General features: G+C 38.4%; 1 protein-coding gene across 1 annotated transcript; it reads left to right on the forward strand.

The window, feature by feature from the left end:
- Window positions 1–5,103: 5,103 nt before the first annotated feature.
- Window positions 5,104–10,804, forward strand: mylpfa (myosin light chain, phosphorylatable, fast skeletal muscle a). Its single transcript, XM_083567080.1, has 7 exons — window positions 5,104–5,468; window positions 6,396–6,491; window positions 8,036–8,111; window positions 8,732–8,836; window positions 9,023–9,101; window positions 9,191–9,239; window positions 9,946–10,804. The coding sequence occupies exons 1-7, from the start codon at window positions 5,466–5,468 to the stop codon at window positions 10,045–10,047; spliced, it is 510 nt and encodes a 169-aa protein (XP_083423206.1). The 5' UTR covers window positions 5,104–5,465; the 3' UTR covers window positions 10,048–10,804.
- Window positions 10,805–12,118: the final 1,314 nt, after the last annotated feature.

The following is a 12,118-nucleotide window of genomic DNA, read 5'->3' on the forward strand; positions in this document are numbered from 1 at the left end:
ACGAAGTTCATTGTTGAATCTTCCTTTCATAAGTGAATACAAGATTTGAGGGTTATAAAGTTTATGAGAAAAGAATTTTGTAATACTTTGGATTCATTTATAGTAAAATACTTATTAATTTAAGTCGGTTGTATGGCAGGAGCAGTAAAGATGAGGAGTCAAGTCAAGTCAAGTCAAGTCAAGTCAAGTTTATTTGTATAGCGCTTTTCACAACAGACATTGTCTCAAAGCAGCTTTACACAAATCAACAGTGAAGGTGAATGGTGTGTATTTGTCCCTGATGAGCAGCCGTGGCGACTGTGGCAAGGAAAAACTCCCTTAGATGTTATGAGGAAGAAACCTTGAAAGGAACCAGACTCAAAAGGGGAACCCATCCTCATTTGGGTGACATCAAGAGTTTGATCATAAATCTTTCAACAGTACAGAACACTGGAGAGTGAGAACTAACATGAGGACTGGAGTATAAGATTATAAGTGATGTTCTTTCTGCAGCCTACAGTCTATATGGTTAGTAGCTCCTAGTTTTATGAGCTCAGCATTTGTGATCATCACAGATCCAGCATCAGCTTCTCCATGCCAGAGCCTTTAAACACTCCAGGAGGTCCAATGTCAAAACTCCACACATGTAGCGGGATCCAAATGGCACTGGTACGTCTCTAGATGGTTCAGGATGTTTGCAAGTTCGGCATCTACTTCTTCAAAGGTCCGTAATCATCACGAGGTGGGAGGTGACTGGAGCTGGCCAAACCTCAGGGTGTCTCGGGATGGGGAGAGAAAAAGAAGCAGTGGAGAGCAATAAGCGTAGCTGCTGTTCATGATATTAACAGCACAAGTTGATAATGTGCATGTGATCAGATGTTCTGGAGCACAAGGTTATGATGTGAGTGTATGTTATGTGTAGGCTTTGCTAAAAAGATATGTTTTTAATCTACACTTAAACTGGGTGAGTGTGTCTGAGCCCCGAACACTGTCAGGAAGACTATTAAAGAGTTTAAGAGCTAAATGTGAGAATGATCTACCACCTTTAGTGGACTTTGCTATTCTAGGAACTACTAGAAGTCCAGAGTTTTGAGATCTTAGGGAGCGTGGCGGATTGTAGCGTGTTAAAAGACTGGATAGATACATGGGAGCCAAACCATTTAGTGCTTTATAAGTGAGAAGTAATAGTTTGGAGTATTTACTTAAATTGATCTCAGAAATACCCAAAAGATAGTATGTATTTTTTAGCTAAAGAGATGATTCCAAATTATAAACTACAATTTCTTTTTTTTTAATAATAAATCCTGTCAGCTTTACAAATTCTGTCCTGCTAGTGAGCATGGAGATGATTTGCATTTAGATATGTGACATATAGACCTCTCAAAATCCTGTCAGGGTAGCTTGTGCAATCCAGTTAGCTAGCTCAGTTATTGCGATTATAAAAATTTATGAATATTTCTTACATTTCTGTCAGAAATCCTGACAGAAACAAGGTATTGTGCTAGCTACACAACATGTCCAACATGGACAAAAGGTATTGGGACACCTGACTTTTCCAGCTATACAGGGTTCTTCCCCAAACTATTAGCACAAAACTAAATCACACAATTGTATTGGATGTCTTTGTATGGGTTTAAATTAAAATTTTCCTTTGAATTGAACTTCCAGCATGGCAATGTGCACAAAGCCAGTTCAATGAAGATCTGCATTACATGGGTTGGAGTAAAGGATTTCCTGCTATAGAGCTCAAACTCTATTGAAACCCTATCCTTTGGGATGAATGTGAATGCTCCCCAGGCCTCCTCACCTCATCTGCATCTGTACCTGACTTTACTCACACCCTTGTTACTGAATGAATTACCAATTGAATCTCCACAAAATCTGGTGGAACATTTTCCCAGAAGAATGGAGGTTACTATAACAGCAAATAGGGAATTAAATGTGGAATAGGATCTTCAAAATGCAAATACCAAACTGATGCTGAGGTGTCCACAGACTTTTGCTCATATAGTGTAGCGTTATCTATGATAAATTATTAGGATTTAGAAATCTGACTAAAATTCCTGTCAGAAATTCTTGCTAATGGCATCATGGTGTCTGTAAAGCTGATACATATTTCTGAATACGACAGTTTCTGTCAGAAATCCTTCATAAACAGCTCACCAATACAATCCTGCTAGATAGCTAGCTTGAGCTGTGAAGATTATTAGCATTTATATAGTAAAAATGATTCAAATCCCGCCTTTACAGACATCACCCAGCTAGTCAGATTTAGCTTATGGAGATTAATGACTACTACGTAAACCATGTCAGAATAACTCACTCATGCTATCATGTTAGCTAGCATTATGAATTGAGATTGAACTTTCCAGAATATTAAAATTCCTCTCAGAAATCCTGTGAGTGTAGATTAAGATATCCAGCTAGTCATATATATATATATATATATATATATATATATATATATATATATATATATATATATATATATATATATATTTAAACCGCTGCACTAAACACACACATTGGGGTTGCACTGAGTTGAAACCAAAGTTACAAAAGAAACAAGACAACCATTAACCCCCAGCACAGAGTGGTGGCATCTGCAAAAGCTTTCCATCAGCTTTTAAACATGGAGGTCAGAGGTCTCAGGAAGAACAAGACTCAGAGGAAAGCGAAAACAAAAACTTTCTTGACACATAAGCGCTGCTTCGGTGTGACCGGAATGTGTGAAGAATTAAAAAGTCTTAAATAAATGCATCAGATTAAAAATTAAGATGTTTGTTTTGAGAACCAGTTCCTCTTGCTCCTTGGTTTAGAAGATAAGGAGAATTCCAGAGTAAACAGAGGATTGTTTGGGCTGGGGATTATTTATAAAGAGTATTACTGAGATGAAGACAACATTAAATTGATATGATAAATGTTACATCTAATGTGAACCATGTGGTGAAAGTTAAAGCTAATTAAGGAGAAAGAAGACAAAAAAGAAGAAAAAAGAAAAAAAGGAGACAAGCAGACGGCAAGAAAGAAGACAAGGAGAAGACAAGAATGAAGATATGAAGAAGACAAGAAAGAAGACAAGGAGAGGACAAGACATAGGACAAAAAAGAAGAATACAGAAGACAAGAAGAAGAAAAGGAAAAGAGAGGAAAAAAGACAAGGAGACTCACAAGCGGTTTGTTTAGTTATTTTTGGTGCATCTCAGCTGCCTCCCATAAGCCTGCACACACAACTACTGTGTAAAAGCCCCGAACACACACCCCTGAGGAACTCCCCCAGTCACCAACGTCTCTCTCCTTCATATTTCCTTCATTCGTTTGTTTCAGCTAATCTGCACTGGCACACACAGCTGTGGCCGACTTCATACTACGGCAGATCAGCTTTCACTCTGAGAGAGAGAGAGAGAGAGAGAGAGAGAGAGAGAGAGAGAGAGAGAGAGAGGACTCCCTGAATATGGACACAGTCAGAGGAGGGATCTTAGTTTGCGTCTCTATACTGGGAAGGGCATTAAACCTATTTTGGAAATACAGCAATTATCCCCAGAGAACAGATCACAGGTATACATGCAGAAATGATCCAAAAAAAACATCTGATAAGTCTTGTTTTCGGTGGGGTAATAAATAAAAAGCATGATATCTCACTGAGTTTCTCATTAAACCAAGAAATAAAACAAAAAAAGTAAACAATAAATAATAGTTAATAAAAAAATATCTCAAAATTATCCCTGGAGTGTTTGTGTTGAAAAAGTTCCCAAAATATATTCACTCACTCTACAGTAGTGTAGTGTATGAGTAGATAAATAACATCTAATAAATAGAGCAGAAAGTGTTGAAATATGAATGAGTTCACATAATAATTACAAAAATATAAAGGAAAAAAGAGCAGACTAATCGATGCTTTGTGTGATTTTTTTATTATAGAAAATGGTAACAAAGTGTTTCTATTATTCGCTTGGAACCTTCTCATCCTGGAAAGCTACAAATAGAATAGAACAAATAGAATGTTTATTTAAATTGTGCCTTTTTATTATATTCTGGGTTCGACGATATGCGTCTTAACTCGAGTCTTTCATCGGCTTTATCCAGAAAGTGACTGCATTTTTTTTTTTTTTTTTTTTTTATGAAACCTGCTTTTTTTTACCAAATAAAGTTAAAAGTCCGACAATCCACAGAGAAAAATCACCTCAAAGCACCTGAACAGGACAAGTCAGGAAACAGAGTCAAAAGTGTGTGAACTGATGGGAGCCATGTTTTATTACAGTTTAATTACAGTGTTATTACATTTAACCAAGATGAATTTTGTCTTTATTCCCGGTATGAAGTGATGCATGATCCAAATTTCATTACCAATTAAGTGTAAAGCCATTAAGCGTGTAGATATAAGAGAATGTGTGTGTGTATACTGTATATTATGATTTATATATTTATATATAAAGTCAATGTTAGTATTAAATTATTAACTGTATAAAAAAATAACTAATTAATAATTAATTAATTTAGTAAATACGTATATACAAATTTGTGTATAAGTGTAAAGAAGTTAAGCGTATAGATATGAGTGTGTGTGTACAATAGATAGATAGATAGATAGATAGATAGATAGATAGATAGATAGATAGATAGAAAGAAACAGTATTATTATTAACTGTAAAAAAAGAATGGTTCATCTGAGCAATTGAAATATTTTTAGATCGAGATCGTTCAAATAAAATACAAATTCTAACTTTTTGCAATTCTCTATTTAATAACAAACCTTTATATTACTTAATTGTTATTACAGCCGTTTAAATGACCAAAAGGTGTCCAACATGTTCATTTACTACACTTTTTAATGACCTTTTCTCAAATATTTCTGTATATTCTGTATTTCTGTATAATCTCTATATACCATTAGATGTCTATATATAGACCTTGTATCTTTGCATACTTTATATAGATTTAATACGTGAATGCAGCACACAGCACATTCAGGGTGTGAAAATAAAAACCCATAGTGCTCAGATGCTGAAGATACAAAACGTCACGTCACTAAAAGGCAAAGTGAAATTCCCAGACCAAAAATACAGGCGAGGGATTACAGCGACGGAGAGGTGAAGGAAGGGATGGGTCCGAATGAGGAAAATGGGGGGACACACACGGTCGGACAGGGACACTGGGTCATTTCTGTCATGGCCATATTAGTCCACTTTGTATATCGTAGTATCATATTCATTCACCATTCCAAGACTGGCGGCTATTTCGGAGATGGCGTAAGGCGATAGCATCCCCACTTCTGTCCCTTCATCGGGCCCCCCCCCCCCCCCCAAAATCTTATCCCTCCATCCGTTCGGTTTGTCTTCTCAAGCGTCAAGCCAAACTTAAGGCCAAGGCTATAATTAGAGGACACCAGGAGGTATATAAGCCCCCTGGGGGATGAGGCCCAGACGCGGCTTCACACAGTCTTCTCTTCTTTGAGCTTCTTAAACTTCACATACACACCGTCTCAACATGGTGAGTAAGAACACGCTTGGAAACGTCCTCAAAGCTCTCGGCAGGGGTTTTTTACGCTTGCTTCTCGGATTCTTGGATTCTTTTGTACACGTGGACGTACGCTTCGCCCAAACCGGGACAGGATGACTCATTTAAAGACAATCTCGATCTTGATTTTCATACGTAAAATGTTACACAGAGGCTGATGAGCAAATGTATGGCAATGATGAAGGTTAAGGCGAAAGGGCGTAATTTTCTGCAAATGTTTACTTAGCACGCTCGCACGTTTGAATTTATTCTAATTCTTTCTACATTAGTACATTAATAATACTACTAAATAATAATAATAATTATAATAATCATTTATTCTCTTGTGATTGTGGAAGAACAGAGATTCCAGTCTAAACCTTGAGTACCACTCAGGGAAATGGTAGACCAATGAAAACTCAATTATGGAGTATAATTGGACCTTCGGGACCATTCGATTGATCCTAATGGTCTAATTCATCTGTGTGGAAACATTTTCTGTTGGACCAGAAGATTGTAAAGAGCTACACTCAAAACGTTTTTAAAACTAATTAATGTATTTTACATGTTAATAAAGTAATGGAGAACTATTTTGCAGAACAGTCGAGCATTTCTACGTCAAATAAAATAGAATAAAACGTTACATAGGTTTGAAAAAGAAAAGGGTTGACCATAAATAATTTCTTTTTAAGGAAATTAGGAATGATTTTGAAAAACTAGTGAAACCGAATTTTGTAGCATTGATTTTCACTCAGGACTAACCAAAGGGAATTGAAATATATGTGTGTGTGTGTGTAGCTAATGATCTGTTAAGTGTGTTTGGTGTTGCTTCGGTGAGAAACGCAGTAAGCGTGCTGAAAGTGTGAGCGTGAGCCCGACGAAGAGACGTGCGTATTAAACGTGAGATCTGTGCATCCACAGGCACCCAAGAAGGCCAAGAGGAGGGCAGGTGGAGGAGAGGGATCCTCCAATGTGTTCTCCATGTTTGAACAGAGCCAGATCCAGGAGTACAAAGAGGTGCCACCCACACCCACAAACACAATCCAAAGACACTTAGGGCATAATTAACCAGGGTTAATTACACAACTCACCCCGTTGACTTACCCTTAGCCGTGCCTTCTGATTAAGATGCACCTCCATACAGTTATGATTTAACGAGATGCAGTAGTTCATGATAATTCAAAAATTAGCCACCAGTGGTTTTCCCTGAAAAGGAAAGACAAGCCGGGTCTATTTTTAGCCGCCATCATTTGGGTGTTAATACGGGAAGAGTTATGGCTTCTATTCCACACACACACACACACACACACACACACACACACACACACACACACACACACACACACACACACACACACACACACACACACACACACACACACAGACGATCAAATGACTCATCCTCTAATGCTAATTAATACAAGAATGCCATTAGTAGAAATGTCCCCCTTTGACAATCAGCTGTTCTTCACACACACACACACACACACACACACACACACACACACACACACACACACACACACACACACACACACACACACACACACACACACACACACACACAGAGAGCAAAATTAACATTCTTTTTTTTTTCTTTCTTAATTTGTTGCTAGGCCCAAACTAGCTAATTACTGAGGCTAAGATCGAGCAAACTAGCATTAATTTGACACACATCAATAAAATAATGAAAGAATTAGCATAAATCCTCGCAGTATGTCGCTGTACATATCTTATGTTTGACATATAGTCTATAGCGAGCCAGGACGTCGCTGGTATACAAAGCACTGTGTGAGGAACATCACCATTTACCTCACAACACTTGCCTCAGATGTGTTGCTAAACGAATGGAAAATGATACAAACGATACAGCGATTGCAATTAGTGTCGAGCAAGAACATCTGTAATGACGTTTCTCAGTGAAATCTTGTCTGGAAGTGTAATTATAGCTCAATTCTAGTCGAATGGAGTTCTTTTGTAGTGTTTTACCAACATTTCTGAGGTAAATATTGAGGTAAAAGCTAAAGAGAGCTAAAAAAGCAGAAGCTAAATCCAGCTAAGGAATTGAGATGCTTGTGAATTGATCTTCACTGAACTGCGTATGGTGTTTTTATTTTAAAAATAGATGATAAGAAGGATATATTGTGTGTATTTGTGTGGCAGAGGATAATCATGTGTCTTAAGACATAAGCTAAGTAAGGAAACTATGTGTGTGTGTGTGTGTGTGTGTGGGTGTAACTGATACCACCACTAGCAAGGAGATTCCTGACATTACTTCAGGATCTGATTCACATTATTGCGCTGACTGAGAAACTGAACGGAGTGTGTGTGTGAAGGAGATGAAGGAAGGGTGGAAGGGTTTGCAGCTGTTTTCCGAGGTCCGGGGGGGTCGGGTGGGGGGGGGGTCTTCTTGGGTTTCATGAGATTTTAAAAGGACATAACAAGGACAGAGAGGCGGCGTTCGAAGACACACTCACTTTTCCTTTTTTTTCTTCTTCTTTCCTTTATTGACATTCATGAATAAATGATGATAATACTACATTTCCCTGTAACTTTCCTAGGCTTTCACAATCATTGACCAGAACAGAGATGGAATCATCAGCAAGGACGACCTGAGGGACGTGTTGGCCTCAATGGGTAAGTACTGAACACGGAGGTCACCTAAATAAGATAGATGAGTGGATAGAAAATAGAAAGATAGAAAAAAGCCATAAAACCAAGTGAAGAAAAAAAAGACACAGACAACTAGTCAACCAGACAGACAAAGATAAGTAGATGTGACAGAAAATGTGGTTCTTCTCCAAACTGTTACCACAGATTTGAAGTCGCACATCTGTATAAGACGTCTCTGAATGTGGTATAGTAAAATTTTGTGTTCACTTAAACTTGAAAACCTAAATCTAGTGGAACATCTTCCCAGAAGAGTGGAGGGATTTCAAAGAAAAAATGAGGACAAAGCAGAGAGATGGGTAAATAGATCCATTTAAATAAAGGCAGATGGACAGACAGTCATGTATACAGACTCTAAGCCATAATCTATTTCTGGGCTGACAGGTGGAAAGACAGACATGTAGACAGACAGATCTCAGTACAAGTACATATATGTGGACATTACATGGACAGTATGTAGTCAGAGACACCAATACATAGATTAACAGAGGGAAAACCCAGACAGACAAGTAGACAAAGAAGATAACTAGACATTAAAATGCTGACATACCCATAAATGTCCATCTATATATTTTCTCTCTCTGTAGGTCAGTTGAACGTGAAGAATGAGGAGCTGGAGGCTATGATCAAGGAGGCCAGTGGCCCCATCAACTTCACCGTCTTTCTTACCATGTTCGGAGAGAAGCTGAAGGGTGAGACACATTTTACACACACACACACACTACACACACACTACACACACACACACACACACACACACACACACACACACACACACACACACACACACACACACACACACACACACAATTAACATGACTCAGTAAGACTCTCAGAAGATACAGCTACACAAGCATGACGCTGTCCGGTGTGTCCAGGTGCTGATCCCGAGGACGTCATTGTGTCATCTTTCAAAGTCCTGGACCCCGAGGGCACAGGCACTATTAAGAAGCAGTTGTAAGTAAACTATTTATGAAATATATGTATTAGCACATATCTATTTTAGATATTTCTAACAATATATACATTTTTTTTATCCTGTGCAGCCTGGAGGAGCTTCTGACCACTCAGTGCGACAGGTTCTCCGCAGAAGAGGTTAGCTCAAAACTCAAAACATCACTGCAAAACATCACTGTTCACAGGAATTCACATGCTGTCCGGTTGAGTAGGAATCCAAAATCAAGAAAATTATTATAAATAGTACAATACATCCCATAATAAACAAACAAACATCGAGATTGGCGACTTTCGTAATGGAACGGTTTACGTTTTTGACATGGGCTTAAAGTCTTCAGGATGGTCAAATACACGCTTCTATTGACATAGAAAGCTGTGTATTATTCATGTTTAACTTCATAAAAGAGGCTAAAGACAAGACAAACCCTTATTGCTGCTGAAACCTAAACGAGAACCGGAACAAAGCTGCTTCATGTTTTATATCATTAAATGTAACTATAAAAGGATAAAAAGTGCATTTTTAATTGAAGACATCGATCAAATGGCTCTGTTGTATAGTCTTAATTGGGATGGCAACATTTTCAAGACTGAAGTCTTTAAATGGGAATTAATGGGAATAAAGTAGGAATTTACAAAATTGCAGGTTATCCTGTAACAGGGAAGTTAAATGTAGTAGCAGATAAAAAATAATTGTTATTTTTTATATAATTAATATAATATAATTTTATATAATTTTATATAAAGTTCCTGGAAAGTTTCCACCCCTTTAAAACCCTACTCTTTATACATTTATATATCTATATGCGCATTTCTAAATGTTCTCGTTCTCCCCCGTTTCTCTCAGATGAAGAACCTGTGGGCCGCCTTCCCCCCAGATGTGGCCGGCAACGTCGACTACAAGAACATCTGCTACGTCATCACACACGGTGAGGAGAAGGAAGAGTAAAAATTGAAGTGAAGAAGAAGAAGAGATGAACGCGCGTCCCTCACAAACGCTCCGCCCCGCCAGCCCGTCCTTTGTCCCTCCTTTTCTTGCTTCCTTCCTTTTTGTTACTCTTGAGCACTTCGTCCCTTTCACGCCCTCCTCCAAAAGACTCGTCTTGTCTCGTCAAAACACGCCGGCGCAGGAAATCCGTGTCTGTGGCGTCTGTCCGTGGGGGAAAAAAAAAGGGATTCGTTTGCAATAAAGTTCTTTTACCATCGTCTTGATCTCTCTTTCTGTCGCTCCTATTTCTTTCCTCCTCTCTTTTCTTCATTTTCTTCCACCACCTCTTGGCTCTAGCTGCAACAGCTCTTTTGGTTTTTTTTTCCTTCTTCTTTATCTGGGGGGAGGGGAGGAGGGTGATGAACTGGCTGGTCAAAGAAAAAACAAAAATGGAGGGATTTCATTCTACAATAGAAAAATCCAGCATGCAGTGTCAGCCATCTCGTTTTCCTCACTCCAACCAGAAAAGAACGAGAAGTGTCCAAAAACAAAAAGGGGGGGGAACCGCTGGAGCGATCGATGGAGAGAGAAGAGAAAGTCAAGACAGTAGAGGAGTGGAGAGAGGTGACAGAAAGAAACCATTCCCTTCTTCTCTCCCTCTCTCCCCTCATCTTTTTTTCGCAATCCCTCGCTTCCCTCATGCTTTTGCTCTGTCACCAACTCCTCTGTAAGCAATAAAAAGAGAGAAACTGTGAATAAAGCAACCTTATCTTTCGTACGCCTGCGTCTGTCACTCCTGAGTGCAATACGAGAGAGAGAGAGAGAGAGAGAGAGAGAGAGAGAGAGAGAGAGAGAGAGAGAATAAGATGAGAGAATGAATGTATAAATGAATGAATGTAGTTGTTAATTACTTTCTTTCAACAAAACAAAAAAATGGTTTCATTCAATAATGGTTACAACATTCATTTCTACTGCTCATCATTTCCAGGAAAACAATGGCCTTTAATATAAATAAATAGATAAATAAATAAATAATCTGGGTATCTAATCAGATGCGCCACGTGTCGTCCCTTCCAGCGAATTTCCAGATTTCTTGGTTTAAAAAAGAATTGCATAGAGATACAGAATCAAATCTCAGAGCTTTTAATGACCTCTGTAAACTTTGCAGTACATTAGGGGAAATAGATATGAAAAAAGAGAAGAAAGAAAAGAAAGAAAGAAAGGTGCTTTATTCTTGCCTCCACTCACACAAAAATAAATCAAACCACACATGTCCATAAGTTATGTGCAATTATGTGAAATGACACAGGGGGAAAACGTATTGAACACATAAAGAAAGGGAGGTGAAAAAAGGCATGAAAAGACAAGATACCTGCTGAAATCAATCAGTAATTAGAAAGCAGTCCTGCCCCGTGTCAGTGAAAATGAATATCAGCTGCTTCAGTCCCAACTGATGACCTGTATAAAGGTGTCCCATTACCAATGTGTCACACAGGAAACATCTCATGATGGGTAAAAACAAAGAGCTCTTTTAAGATCTGCGCAACCTAATTGTTGCGAAACATATTGACTGCATTGGTTACGGAAGGATTTCTAAACTTCTGAATGTTCTAGTAAACACTGTTGGGTTCATAATCCAGAAGTGGAAAGAACATCATTTCACCATTTCTGAAAAAAAAAAAAAGCATGTCGAAGTTTTGCTGCACAACATTTTGGACAAGCTTGTGAAATACTGGGAAAATAAAGTCTGGTCAGATGAGACCTAAAATGAGCTCTGCTATAACACACACCATGTTTGGAGGATAAATGGCACTGCACATCACCCCAGAAACACCATACCAACAGTGAAGTTTAGAGGTGAGAACATCATGGTGTGGGGCTGTTTTTCAGCACTGGAGAACTTATAATTGAAGGAAGGATGAATGGAAAAATGTACGAAGACGTTCTTGATAAATCTGCTGTCATTTAGCAGGATGATGAAGATGAAACGAGCGTGGACATTTCAACAAGACGATGACCCCAAACTCACTGGAAGCTGGTTTCAGAGAAAGAAATTAAAGCTGCTGGAATGGTCGAGACAATAACCTGAGTT

This window comes from Silurus aristotelis, assembly GCF_946808225.1.
Source record: "Silurus aristotelis genome assembly, chromosome: 17".
NCBI lineage: Eukaryota > Metazoa > Chordata > Actinopteri > Siluriformes > Siluridae > Silurus > Silurus aristotelis.

Excerpts from the sequence above, each read along its gene's own strand:
- mylpfa (XM_083567080.1), top strand. Across the intron at positions 8,112-8,731 it reads GGACGTGTTGGCCTCAATGG|GTCAGTTGAACGTGAAGAAT; the intron begins GTAAGTACTGAA and ends CTCTCTCTGTAG. Across the intron at positions 9,102-9,190 it reads GGCACTATTAAGAAGCAGTT|CCTGGAGGAGCTTCTGACCA; the intron begins GTAAGTAAACTA and ends TATCCTGTGCAG.